Source organism: Marmota marmota, unplaced genomic scaffold, assembly GCF_001458135.2.
Source record: "Marmota marmota marmota unplaced genomic scaffold, marMar, whole genome shotgun sequence".
NCBI lineage: Eukaryota > Metazoa > Chordata > Mammalia > Rodentia > Sciuridae > Marmota > Marmota marmota.
Window position 1 is genome coordinate 4,343,122 of NW_025999946.1, and position 13,826 is coordinate 4,356,947.

Below are 13,826 nucleotides of genomic sequence, written 5' to 3' on the forward strand. Positions count from 1 at the left end.
ATGCAGTATTTGGACTGTATCTGGAATCGATTGTCCAAAAAGGATAATATGCTTATAAAGCATGTAAAAAGGAAAACTCCCTAGACTGTCTTAAAAATTCCTAAGCTCAAAGGACAATTTTGGACAAACAAAAAGTTAGGATTGGTGCCAGATGCAATTTTCAGCTGTGTCTTTTGTTTAGAAAGTTTATATCCTAATTTGGTTTTTAAAATTGGGCCCTGAGGATACAGTCCCATTTCAAGAACAATGCTTACCCAGGATGAATGCAAAAACATAATTTCTACTTCAAATAATACTAATATAAAAGATTTTATTCACAAATATGTTTTAATGTTTGCCTTTAGAAGTCAACAACAACAAAAACCCTCCATTTAAAAATGTCTAGCAGTAAAATGGTTTTATTAAGTTTCATAGAAAACTCTTGGAATAACCTTGCATTTTTTTCATATATTTCTTTTGTGAGGTAAAGTGAAAAAAGATACTACTCTTTTCAGTGTAGGTAATATAGTGAACTACTTTAGGTAAAGTTAGGGGAAAAATATTAAATAAGCAAGTAGCATTCTAAATGACAATGACCCATGACCCTTTCACTAAGCCTAAAGAGATGGTATGGTGACAATCTATTAGCAGAACTGCTAGATACACAAGTTTACTGATTTCATTTATAAATATTTAATACTGAAAGTCAAATCTATACTTCATACAGGTTAGAAATATATTCCTTTCACTTCCTGTCTTAATTTTTCCAACTAACACTTGCTAAATGTTCTACTGGGGTTTAATGGAAATTACATGGCAACAGGATGGTGGAAGTAGGACTATCAGTAGATCTGCTGCTACAAATGTATTATCTGTATGTCCTCACACATGTGCCCTTACTAAATGCCCTTGTCTAACCCTTTGGTGACAAACAGTCATTGCGCATTTCTCAGAAGTTCCCATTTTGGAAAATGGATATTCAAAAGTTATAATACTATAAATTAGCATCAGAAGAGCAAGGCATTTTTCCAAAATGTTAACTGGAGTGACAAAAGAGATTTACCATTAGCATGGACAAATATCTTTTTTGTTTTAAAATTATCATGAAAATATTTATATAATTAAACTCTTTTAGTACTCAGCCAGTAATAAAGAAGGCTGAATGACTATTTCCAAATCTTATATTCTGCTTTCATCCTATTACTTGAAAAATGTCACTTAATATCAAGGTTACTACCAACAGAAGACCCCAAAATGCCAATTGTAATTAAAAAATGTTATTTCAAAAAATTTCCAAAGCTGATGTAAAGGAGAAATATTCCTCATCCCTTAAGTTTGGAAAAATGATGCTAAAAAAGTCTTGTGAATTTAAAGGGGATACGATCACCTACATTTTAAAGCACAACATAAAAGATTTCTTTTGATAAGATCTCAACCTACAACAATCGTTGCTTTAATTTATTTTTCGGTCGTCCAATGGGTTTTGCATATCGTCGTTTTATTTGTGCAGCTTTCTCATGAAGTAGTTTTCTTCCCTTTTTCTTTGGTCTGCAGACTTGGCAAATCCACATCCCTGAATTAATATATATATGAGAAAAATATTTTAATGTTTCATCTTAGAAGAAGATATTAAATATAAACTGCAGCTGTAATAAGCTGCCCAAGGAGGCCTGCATGTAGAACTTTACTCCAGAAAGTGGGTCATTCTCCTCAGGCAGCTATCAATGAAGGTCAGCTTCCCAGGAGTCAAGGTGCTGAGAGCAGAGGCTGCCCTATCCCAGAACCCTTCCCTAAAGCTGTTCCCAACATGTCACTAAGCTTCTCACCACCACATAAACACACATGAAAACTAACCCATTTCAGTTATTACATTTCTTTTCATTTGAAGATAGACATTTTCAAGTCAACCAGTTTTTGAAAATGACTAGAAAAAAATTTTTTTATCATCTCTTTCTGGATATTTCTAAATCTAAAAATGATGACCAGTATAATATAGAATTTTTAAATTAAAAAAATTAAGTGCTTAAAATTTTAAGTACAATGAAGCTAATAATAATTAAAATTATATGGGCTGGGGTTGTGGTTCAGCAGTAGAGCGCTTGCCTAGCATGTGTGGGGTGCTGGGTTCGATCATCAGGCACCATATAAAAATAAATAAATAAAACAAAGCTATGGTGTACAACTAAAAAATAAAATATTAAAAAAATAATTAAAATTATACATTTAGCATAGGGATATAGGTCAATGAATATAGGAACTAAAAAGACCAGAACAACTGACTCCTATAGATATGTTTAGCATATCAGAAAGGTCACATTTCATATAGTAGGGAAAGGATGAAATGATTCAATAAATTATCTGGAAGGAAAGTAATTATTTCCAATCGCTTATAAAAATAAATTCTAGATGGATGAATATTATAATGTAAAAAATAATGTTATAAGTACTTGGAAAAATATGTGAATATTTTATATATACCAAACATGACTGACATTTAAAACTGAAGCCATAAATAAAAAGTCTCATGAATTTGACTACATTAAAAAAAAAAAAAGCTTCTGTAAATCTGAAAAAAAAGGTAAGAGACACGATAGAAAAATATTAAAGGGGGTGAGGAGGTGGCACACGCCTGTAATCCCACAGCTTGGGAGGCTGAGGCAGGAGGATCGTGGGTTCAAAGCCAGCCTCAGCAATATCGAGGCACTAAGCTACTCAGTGAGACTTTGTCTCTAAATAAAATACAAAATAGGGCTGAGGATGTGGCTCAGTGGTTGAGTGCCCCTGAATTCAATCCCTAGTACCCCCCCCCCCCCCCAAAAAAAAAAAAAGATGTGAAAAATATTAAAGGATAAAAATAAGTACTTTACAAATGAAGATATACAACCAACCAATAATCAAACAAAAAAAAAGCCCTTCAAGTACCAAAAAAAAAAAAAAATCATACATCATTATGTTATTATCAAATAGGTTAAAAAATTGAAATGTTAAATTTTTTTTTAAGTGTTTTTAGACTCAATGCTGTAGTGGTGAGTGTTGGTCATAATACAGGGAAGCAGGGATTCTCATATAATGGTGATTAGTGTGAAAAATGATATAGCCTTTTATGTATATAGCCTTTGTATACAATTACTACCCTAGGAATTTAGTTTAGGAAAAAACTGGCAACATTTAAAATATCTATCATAGAGGATTGTCTAAATAATAAATTATGCCTCATTTATACAAGAGGACCCAAAATCAAATACTTTCAAGGAAGTCTCTCAGTTGTATACAAAATGAAGAAATCAAGAACATAAGACAATAGGGAGTAATGAGATTGTGGCAAAATAATGCAATGCATATCCCACCTATAAAACTCAAATTCAGAAATTTTAAAATATTGCGCCAACAAAGCATATCTGTGGTCCACAGTCACCAGGTCTGTAATCCCTGCTCTATACTACGCAATTCATATAATTCATCAAAAAATATGTTTGGGAGAACATTTAATGATGTGGGAATGCTTATAATCTATTACTGAGAGAGGGAAAAATAAGGTACCAAAACACACATAGAATGCTCTATTTCTTTTTAAAGGGTATATGGAATCAGAGAAGGAATTTACAGTTGATTTTTCTTTCTACTTCTTTTCTGTGTTTTCTATATCATCTGTGATGTTAATGTATACATTTTGTAATAAAAAGGCAAAGGCATTTTTAAATGTTTAATATACTGCAACACAGAGTGGGGGGAAGCTCAGCTAGATTGACTTACACAATAAACAAAGAAGAAAACCCACATTTTGTCAGACACAAGATCATTCAAATGCTCACATTAAAAATATCAACAACTGGACATGAAAATGATGATGGCTTCCTGTTGTGAGACACTGAAGTCATCACTATCATCAGGAATTTTGAAAACACAAAATTTCTTACCTGTAAATATTATACTGAATAATATAGAGCGTGTCCTGAACTTTTGACCTACACAATCCAAATTCATTCTAATGGAGAAGTGGTTTGGGGAAAGAGGTGGCCTTTTATTCATTCCTAGGTCTGAACAGGAAATCTTTTTTTTTTTTTAATATAAATTACCCCCAAATAAAATGCTTTTATATGTTTCTATTCACAATCTATAAGCATCTGGAGGATTGGGGGGGGATAGAAAAATGCTTAAGGAACCTGTATACTTCTAAAGTGCCAGACATCAGGACAAGTATATAATAAAATACATTTTTAACATTGTTTAAAAGTTCACCTTTTGGCATTCTGGAAAGTGGTGGGTCACAGCACTCCATATGGAATCCTCTATCACAGGAGTCACAAAAAAGCATATTATCCTGTAATATAACATATTAGAGCTAATTGAGACTGAAACCAACTGTAAAATGCCAAAAATTCTTATGTTGCCAGATTAATAATAATAAAATATAATGAAGGAGTACCAACTTCCCACTTGTGGTTTGACTCACAAATATTTTTAAAAATTTTAAAAAGATAGCAACATTCTATTTTTAAGAGAGAGAGAAGAGAGGAGAGAAAAAGAGAGAGAGAAAAACCTTAACACTAAAAATTAATTTACCTGGAGATGGACTACTGAGAATCATACTTACTGCATTTTTGCCTTGGATTCTACATGCACTGCATGTCTTGCATTCGATGCATTGCCACCTTAAGGCCTTTACATTTGTTGTTAATTCAGGACAAAATTTCAAACAGGATGGGTGTCCTATAAGAATAAAAAGCAAATTGCTTTATGGGAATGGTGCCTTAGAATTTTTTAAACTCCCATTCCTTGTATTTAATAGACAGTTGCTGGCCAACTAATGAACCTTAGGAATTTAAAATTTAAAAAGATCAGAGAATTTAAATTATAGATTTTCTTTGCCTTCTTTCACAATACATAACAGAATGTAACAGAATGACCATACAATTGCTTCCCCTAAGAGAAATTTGGAAATTTTACCAATTCCAACCACAAAGCTTCTGAGAACTTGAGGACAAGAAGAACTCAGCCAGTGTTCTGTTTTTCTGTGAAATCTCTTGAACACCACCTTCATCAAGTACCACCTACCCATAGCTCCTGGATTGTTGTACTGTGAGAGGGTAATTAAGTTCAAACAACTGCTCTCTCTTTGTGATGGGATCATACAACTTAAAATAACAGATTTAAACTTAAAAAAAAAAAAAAAGCTGGGAATGCTCAATGAAATATAATTAAAATTTTGAAATGCCATACAAAAGTGTACAAAGAACATCCATTGCTGGGCCAGACCAAGAATATGCCAAAGCCATGTTGCCCCTGGATCACGGAGTTTGAATTCTGAAAGGAGGAGCAGACAGGGTGAATTTGAGAGTCAAAAAAAATGACAGATTTAGGTCAAAAGAAACAAGCCAAGAAGGATATCCTCAGGAGATATCTACCATTTTTCTGAGCACTGAGCTTTTCCACCCCATTCTGAGACCTTTTTTCTTAGCAGCACCACACACGCCAAGTCTTACTGCTGGCTCCACAAAGGGCAACCAGAGAATCCAACAAGCAAAGGAACTAGCCTAGCTCCCATGAGAGACAACTCCCTGTGGTACAGGGAGTGTGAGCCTAGGTTAAAATCAGAGGGTCTTTTATCACATAACCCAAAGGAGATCTCCAAGGTTAATGTTAAGTTTTTGAATCTGGTCTTTAAATGGTAAGAACATTAGTAAATCCCATGTGAAAGAACTCACAACCAAGTTGAAAAAGAAATCTGAGGGGGTAATATTAAAAAAAAAAAAAGCAGATTCTGTAATTTCAAAACTGTTTTATAATTTCCTGACTTTGGCAGCCTCAATGTTTAAATATGTAGTTTGGGTTGCTTCCAAAACGGTCCTCCTCCTTAAAACTTAACAGGTGCTTCATAAAATTCTACCCACCAGGAGATTTGGCTTTGTGAAGTAAAAACATTCCAAATCAATCATCAATACTGTTAATAAAAGCACACAATTCCCAAATTAAAAAAAAAAAAAGTTCAAACATCTGTATTTAAGATGTTGAGAAAATAAAATGCTGTCAGAGGATTAGGACCTCAGGCAGGAGAGACACCTAGGCAGATGTATTTAACCTCTGATATTCTTTTACAAGGGCTTCTCTAATTCAAATGAATGGAAGAAAAAGGTTTAAAGGTTTAAATATATAAAAATGTTATCAATCATCTCTCTTTGCTTAAGAATGGCAAACAAAGACAGCTTGCTTCTCAAGTTTAAGAGCGGGAGGGGAAGAGGTCTACTTTGATCAGAATCTCTCCTCCCCCTTACATAGAAAGGGGACTGAAAATTCCACTTTTAAAAAAACAGCAATTTAAATTCCACCCTTAATATGGGTCCCATCAGCTTAAACATATAACATTTATTCTTTTCCCCCGTTTTTTATTACTTCCTGTAAGTCATACATCACTTGCACATATGACCTCAATTTCATGCACTGAATTTTTCTCTACATTAAAGTCTGCTTTTGTACTTTGTAGCTTAATATTCAGTAACTAAGGTAATTCACATCATATTATAGCTTACTATTTATTACCACAGATATCCTATGAAACAGTCTTTTTAATAATTACACATTTTGAAAATTCCTGGATTTCATTTTCAATCAAGAGAAAGAAATATTCTCCTTCTTAATGCTTTCTCTCACTTCAAGTGATATTATGTCTCAAGCTACTACTAGTTAAGCTACCATATCAAATTCTAAAATCTTCAGCTTATCTTTCCTTTAGGCTACAGTCTTATTTAGCTTAAGAGAATTAGCCATAGATCCCTTCCAGCTCTAAATTTCTATGATTTTGTAAAAGATGCTGAGGGATGAAGAAACACTTCCATTTGATTTTCTCACAGTCAACTTCAAAATAACACAAAAGACTATAAGTGAGTTTGATATATTATATAATCTATAGTAGTAGGATAAAGGGAAATGATACTGTTGATAATGTAATTCCTTACTTCCTATTTAGCCATTCCATAAACTTGACAATTTTCTCAAAAATTCTTATTCTCTCTAATGACACAATTCATGGTAGTTTGTCTTTCTGAAGTTAGTTTTACTACTGTGGTTTGCAATTTATCAAATTGACAATCACAATAAGTATTCATTCATTCATTCATTCATTCATTCTTATACAAACACATTAAGTGTTCAAAGCTTAACAATAGTTTTATCTAACAAAACCAAAGAACTACTGTTTAAAATTAAACAAGTACCAATAGAACCATAAACCAGTAGGAATGATTTTTGGAGAAAGTACTGTGGAAGAAAAAAAACACATGCTCTGTAGTAGATAGAATAAGAGGTGTGAAAGATACCTATGCCCATAACATGTAAATACATTACCTTTCATGGCAAAAGGGTGTGACTACAGATGTGACTAAGGGTACAGAATGTGAGATGGGGAAATTATCCCAGAATATCTAAGGTCTAACCAATCACAAAAACACAAGCAGAGAACCTTTACTGGCTGGGTTAGACAGACAAGATAAAAAAGGAGGAGGAGAGGTTCAAAGCATGAGAGGGACTCCACCTGTCATGGCAGGCTTTGCAGACAAAGGAAAGGGTCCACAAGCCAAGAACAGGGGTGGGGGTGGGGTGGGGTAGCCTCTAAAAGCTGGGAAGGGCCTTCATCTGACAGATGGGGATCTCTATCTACAAACAGAAGGAGCTTAACCCTGTCAACAGCCCAAATGAGCAAGGACCTGGGTCTTCCCATAGACCGACCATTTATTTATTTGTTTGTTTATTTGTTTGTTTGTTTGTTTTAGTTTTGATGGACACAGTACTTTTATTTTATTTATTTTTACGTGGTGCTGATAATCGAACCCAGTGCCTCATACATGTGAGGCAAGCGCTCTACCACTAAGCCACATCCCAGCCCTTCCCGTAGACTCTTTAGAGAGGAGCACTGTCCTGCCGATGCTTTGATGGTAATCTGGTGAGTCCCTTCTTGGATTTTTGCCCTACACATGTAAGATGATAAACATGTTGTTTTAAACCAATATACACATGGTATTTGCTAACAGCAGCAATGGAAAACTAATAAAGACAAAGACACTGAGCCCCTTGAACAGACTATCTGACCATCTATGTGTCCAACTATCCTTCCTTCAACTTAATATTTAATGAGAACTGGAGACACAGGGAGGTAAAGGATACACGATTCCCACTCCTTTGGATCATATGGTCTAGCAGCAAAGACAGACACTGAACAAAAATTAGGGCCAATGCCTGGCTATGGCGAGGTTTACGGATATAGGAGAAGCTAGCAGGAGGGTAGAGGAAGTCCTCCCTAATCAAAGGATAAGTGCGAGTAGGTGGGATTCTGCAGAGGAGGGACAGGGCTGGGGTAAGATGGCATACACAGGAGGAGCAAGGAACATGGTACAAAGGAGGAGAGAAAAGTTATCAATATAATGAATATGCAGAATATGAAGAGGATAGTGGTGTAGGATACAGTTAACAGGAATCCAATCGAGAAGAGTTTTAGGGGGCTATATGAAAAACATGGATTTTTTTCCTAAGAGTAATTGGTAGCCATGGAAAAATTCTGTGATCAGATGTATAATTTAAAAAGGTAACTTGGCTTGCAGTATGAAAAATGAATGAGAAGAAAGAAAATTAATATTAGATTTAGGTTATAGTAATAGCGATCTTGAGTGGGGCTAGTGGAGATGGATGCATGGGTATATTTAAGATAAAGGATACACATTAGGATGCAGAATCAAAGGACTTTTGATGATTCCTTGGTATGAGAGAATAGGAAAGAGGGTGACTAGAAACTTCCAGTTTTGTGTCACTGAATGAGTGGCTAATGGTGTCCCATTTGCTCAAATAAATCCTGGAGAAGCAAGACATTGTTTCTAGGCTGAGATTTCTGTTACTGTTGTAGTTGTTTGGGGGAGGAAGGAGCAACTCAAGGTGATGAGCTGTTTTAGATATTAACCTTGAGGCAGCTATGAATGGACAAGTGGATACATTCTGAAGGCATGAAATTAAGGGTTCGGAGCTCAGGATAGGCTATAAGGTAAACTAAGAAACAGCTACAGGCAGAATTCTGAAGAAACATGTAGGGGACAAAGAGAAGACAAGGAGCTAACAAAAGGCATGGAAGGAAGCGGTAGAGAAAACAGAAAATGTGGTAACACAAAAGCCAAAGAGAACATTTAATTCTTTTTTTCTTCCTTTCTCCCCACCCCACCTTTTTTTTCCTCTTTTTTTCTTTTTGGTGGTGCTAGGGTTCCAACCCAGGGCCTTCAGTGAGCTTCCACTTAGTATGATGTTGCAATTTTGAACTATACACTTATCTTAGATTTGCTAATTTAAAACACACATGCACAGAACTCATCTGTAAGATTTAACTACCTAGCGCTCTAACACTGAGCTACACCCCCAGTCCCCTATGAAAGCATTTCAAGAAAAGAAAAGATTCTCAACAAGGTCAACTGTGGCTAAGGGGAGTATCTGGTGAGGACTGAAAAACATCAATCAGATTTTGATAAAGACCGGAAAAGTGCCCATTAATTAGATTTTCCTGCTTAGAGGTCACTGTTAACTCCGACAAGCGTTATTTTAATGAAATAACAGGCTAGAAGCAGATTACTACTCTCTGTTTCTCCCTTTAGGTGACAGTCAATCCTGCTTTGAGCTTTTCAGGATAGGATGGGAATGGGGCTCACTTTCTTCCCTGCCTCCATACTTATTCCTCTTTGGAATTCTCTCTAGTAAAGTGACTCTTTTCCAACCTAATGATTCAGTCTGTATCTACTCCCTGTGAAATGGATGATTAACCAACCAATCCCTGGGAACTTTCACACAATGACCTTAAGAAATCAGTGTCCTTTTTTTTTTTTTTTTTTTTTTTAAAGAGAGAGAGAAATTTTTTAATATTTAATTTTTCAGTTTCGGTGGACACAACATCTTTATTTTATTTTTATGTGGTGCTGAGGATCGAACCCAGAGCCCCACGCATGCCAGGCAAGCGGGTTACCACTTGAGCCACATCCCCAGACCCCCCCCCCCTTTTAACATATCCGTGTACTCTGAGATGTACCTACCAGCTCCTTCTAGGAGCAGAATGCATGGAAGTTTGTTGCTGTTTTCCTTTCCCAGGATTAACACACACACAAAAGACAATCCCAGGAAAGACTCCAGCTCTCCAGAGATGGACTCATCCTACCCTTGGCTGGTCCTCCCTTACTACACAAAAGGAATTTTTCTCCCTTTCCCAGCTGCATCGCAGCAGCCTTTTCTCTGCCTCCCGCTTCAATGAGCTTCCACTTAGTATGATGCTGTAATTTTGAACTGTACACTTATCTTAGATTTGCTAATTTGAAAACACACATGCACACAACTCATCTGTAAGTAAGATTTAACCACCCAGCAATCTGAGCAGCAGACACAAAATTTCATTTGGTATAATATCTAATACTTATGTGAACCTAATTAAAGATAATTTGGTCTTAATGAGGCAAAGAGAATATAACAGTGTTAATTTCAAAGTAGGCTGATCCATGAAAGTCAAGTAAAATCACTTCCTAGTCTCAACATTTCCACAGACCTGAAAACTATCTGATGGTTCCCACATTCTTATTAGTGGCTAGAATAATCCTTCACATTTGTCTAATGTTTTACACTAACTGATATAATGTAATATAATATATAATAAAATCTTCATATCATTATTTCATTGGATCCTCACAACAGCCCTGTGGATGCAGGGTGCAGACAGGACACTTCCCATTGTACAGATCAGGAAAACTGCAGTTACACGGCCAACAAACAGCAGAAGACAAATGGACAAATGTCTGGCTGGGGACACCACATTTGTAGCTCCCTGAACTATGTGTAATCACCCTCACATTTTCACTACACATAAACTTAAATAATTTTTTTTAAAAAAGAACTTCCATCAGGAAAAACAATAGTTAAATTCTGACCACTTATAGCACGGAGTCACCTTAAAAATAAAGAAATGTCCAATTGGCTTTTTTTTTTTTAATGATGTAAGCAGAAGGAAACATTTATTACTTACATCTCTGAAATCTAAGCAGAGTCTAAATGTGACATCATACAAATGGTACTTCAGACAGAGATGACTAAAAAGGGCTGGGCACATATGGAAAACACATTTCAGAATGATCTTCCATTTGGATCGCATCCATATTTTCTGGTTTTATACTGCTGTGACTATTTTTTCACATAAACATCTTATGTTAGGGATCCCTTTGATCATTACCAACAGTCTCAATTTAATCCTAGAACCAATGGATTGTTCTGAGTGTGAGAAAGCAGCCATCTTCACAAGGCCAACTCAGGGAGGCCAACCAATCTGTAAATCCCACTTGAGATGCTGGACTGGACTGTGATGAAGAAGCTTCCATTGTTATCAGAGGGCACTGCTGAGGCAAATGGTATATCATATTCTTTTCTCTTTGTTCACAACAAAACAATAAAACTACAAGAATCCCCAAATCTCTAAAATTAACCATATTTTATTTTGACCCTTCAATTTAAGGAGGAATAAACAACAAAGTTCATGCATCTGATATACCATATGAAGTAAATGCCTACAAAGCATTTCACTGAGTAAGGAACAAAAGTTTTTTCTCACTAATGGAGCCAAATCCGGGCTGGCAGAGAACATGCAGGAAGATGAAGTGAATCTCCATGTGAGAGCTGGATCCCATTGCAGACCCAGAGCCCAGCACTCTGAGGCATACTCTGTCTTGCACAAACAGATATCATGACACTGGGGCTTGGATTTCTGCCATGACCCATACCTTGACTCCATAGCCACTGGCTTTCTCTACCTGAAGGCAGAGGAAGAGTCTAACAAGATGACTCTGGATACAGAAACCTTCTAGACAGTATCCTCAACCACTCATCTCCATTTGTTGAAAGGAAAACAGGAGGAATTTTTCAGAAAATAATGTTGCACTACTGACAGACCCCTAGCTGATCCTGAAAAAGTAAGAAGCCTCAGAGGAAAGGAATTTTAAGTGACCTCAAAGTGTAAAAGAGATCAGACCTCCCCTTGGCAAGTCTTCAGCCCAGAAAGACAAAAAGAGATTGATTACATCAGAAAGTCAGGGGTCTAGTGTTTAGAATTACACCTTGATACCGTGTAAAGGAGGCCCTGAAGTTATAATGGAGAAGATAATGATCTCAGATGCCTTACCTGCAAGTAAGCATATCACCAGAGGTAAGGAAATATATGAAGGGAACTTTTCTTCCTACATTTAAGTACATCTGCAGTCTGTCTAGGTACTCAGAAAAACACACCAAGAAAATAAGACAATGAAATGTATTTTTTAAATACCACCTTAAAAATCACAACAGGTAAACCCCCAGACAAGTGAATGCCACAGAACTGATCAGGCAGTTACAAAAAAGAATAATTCATTCAGAAAAGCCTCATGAGAAAACCCAAAAGATAACTACAGAGTCAGAACTGATGAATGAGGCACTACCTCACCAGCACAGAATAGGGAGATTGTAGGGTTGAAATTTATTAAACTGAACACACAGATAATGTTTCCATGCCCTTTTGTCACTATCCATGATACCATGGCCAGGTAAAAGAATTTTAATGAATCTGTAAAGTCCATCAAAAAGACTGTCGGAATGCATTTTTCAAGCAGGGTTTGAAATGTCTTATTCCGAAGGCTCTCCACTCCACATCAGGTCCAAGAAGCTGCTGAACCGCAAAGGACTTATCAAGTTAAAACTTCATATGAGGAATAAGAATCATTCGTTTCTCAGTATGGAATATTTCCTCTACCCAACAATCAAGCAGCTGTCATAAATGATGATAAAATTTTAAATTACTTGCAGTAATCAAGGACAACAATATCAAACATGCCAAATCATAACAATGGCTGACATTTATAGTACACTTACCATAGTTCTTATACACCCTGTGCTAGATTATTTACTCATGTTCTCTCATTTTATTCACATGAAATCCAAGAGGTAGTTGCTACTATCATCCCCTATTTTTTCATGAGGAACTGAGGCTTAGAATGGTTAAGTAACTATCTCAAGGTGTAGGAACTGGACTGTGGTTTGTTCTTCAATGTCCTCTTAGCCACTGCATTATAAGACTTCCTAAATAAGAGTGACAGTATGGTACAGTGTTTTGAAGGTTGGTTTTGTGTTTGTTTTTGCTTTTAATGGTGCTGGGTGTTGAACTGGATCCCATTGCAGACCCAGAGCCCAGCACTCTAAGACATACTCTGTCCTGCACAAACAGATATCATGACACTGGGGCTTGGATTTTTATTAACAATAAAACTGTATAAAAACTAAAATTTTACTTATAGCTCCATTGAGCTATACCCCCATGAAGGTTTATTGTTTCTTAAGATGGCTATAACTAGAGAAATACTTGGCCAACAATTTATATACATGTTTTGGTGCTGTGATTCAACCCAGGGCCTTGAGCACACTTAAGCAAGTGCTTCACCACTGAGTAACGCCCCACCCATGGCCTTTGGCCATGAATTTTAAAATAACATTTGAGAAGGAAGTTTCAGTAAGCTCTAGGGGAAAAGTCTTAAAGATTAATATTCTAAACTCTTGGGCTCGGGGTTTAGTCCAGGGACACAATGCATGCGTAGCATGTACAAGGCCCAGAGTTCAATCCCTAGCATCAAAACCAAAAAACCAACAAAGGAAAAAAAAAAAAAAAACAAACCCTAATAACTAGCACTTAGTATGAGTGTGTTTTTCACCTAGGCAACATAACTATTACCTGCTTATAAGAAGGAAGAATGAGGACTGTGGATATAGCTCAGTTGGTAAAGTGCTTGCCTCACATGCACAAAGCCCTGGGTTCAATCCCCAGC

General features: G+C 36.2%; 1 protein-coding gene across 3 annotated transcripts in view; it reads right to left on the minus strand.

Annotated features, from left to right (window-relative positions):
* The window catches only part of Kat6b (lysine acetyltransferase 6B), a 173,309-nt gene that overhangs the window by 53,876 nt on the left and 105,607 nt on the right, over positions 1–13,826 (minus strand). For all 3 annotated transcript variants that reach the window (XM_048801829.1, XM_048801830.1, XM_048801831.1), the window contains exons 4-6: positions 4,574–4,689; positions 4,219–4,300; positions 1,420–1,552 (exon numbers count right to left, since the gene is read on the minus strand). In XM_048801829.1, coding sequence (XP_048657786.1) covers positions 1,420–1,552; positions 4,219–4,300; positions 4,574–4,689 — 331 coding nt within the window. The remainder of the gene's footprint in view (positions 1–1,419; positions 1,553–4,218; positions 4,301–4,573; positions 4,690–13,826) is intronic.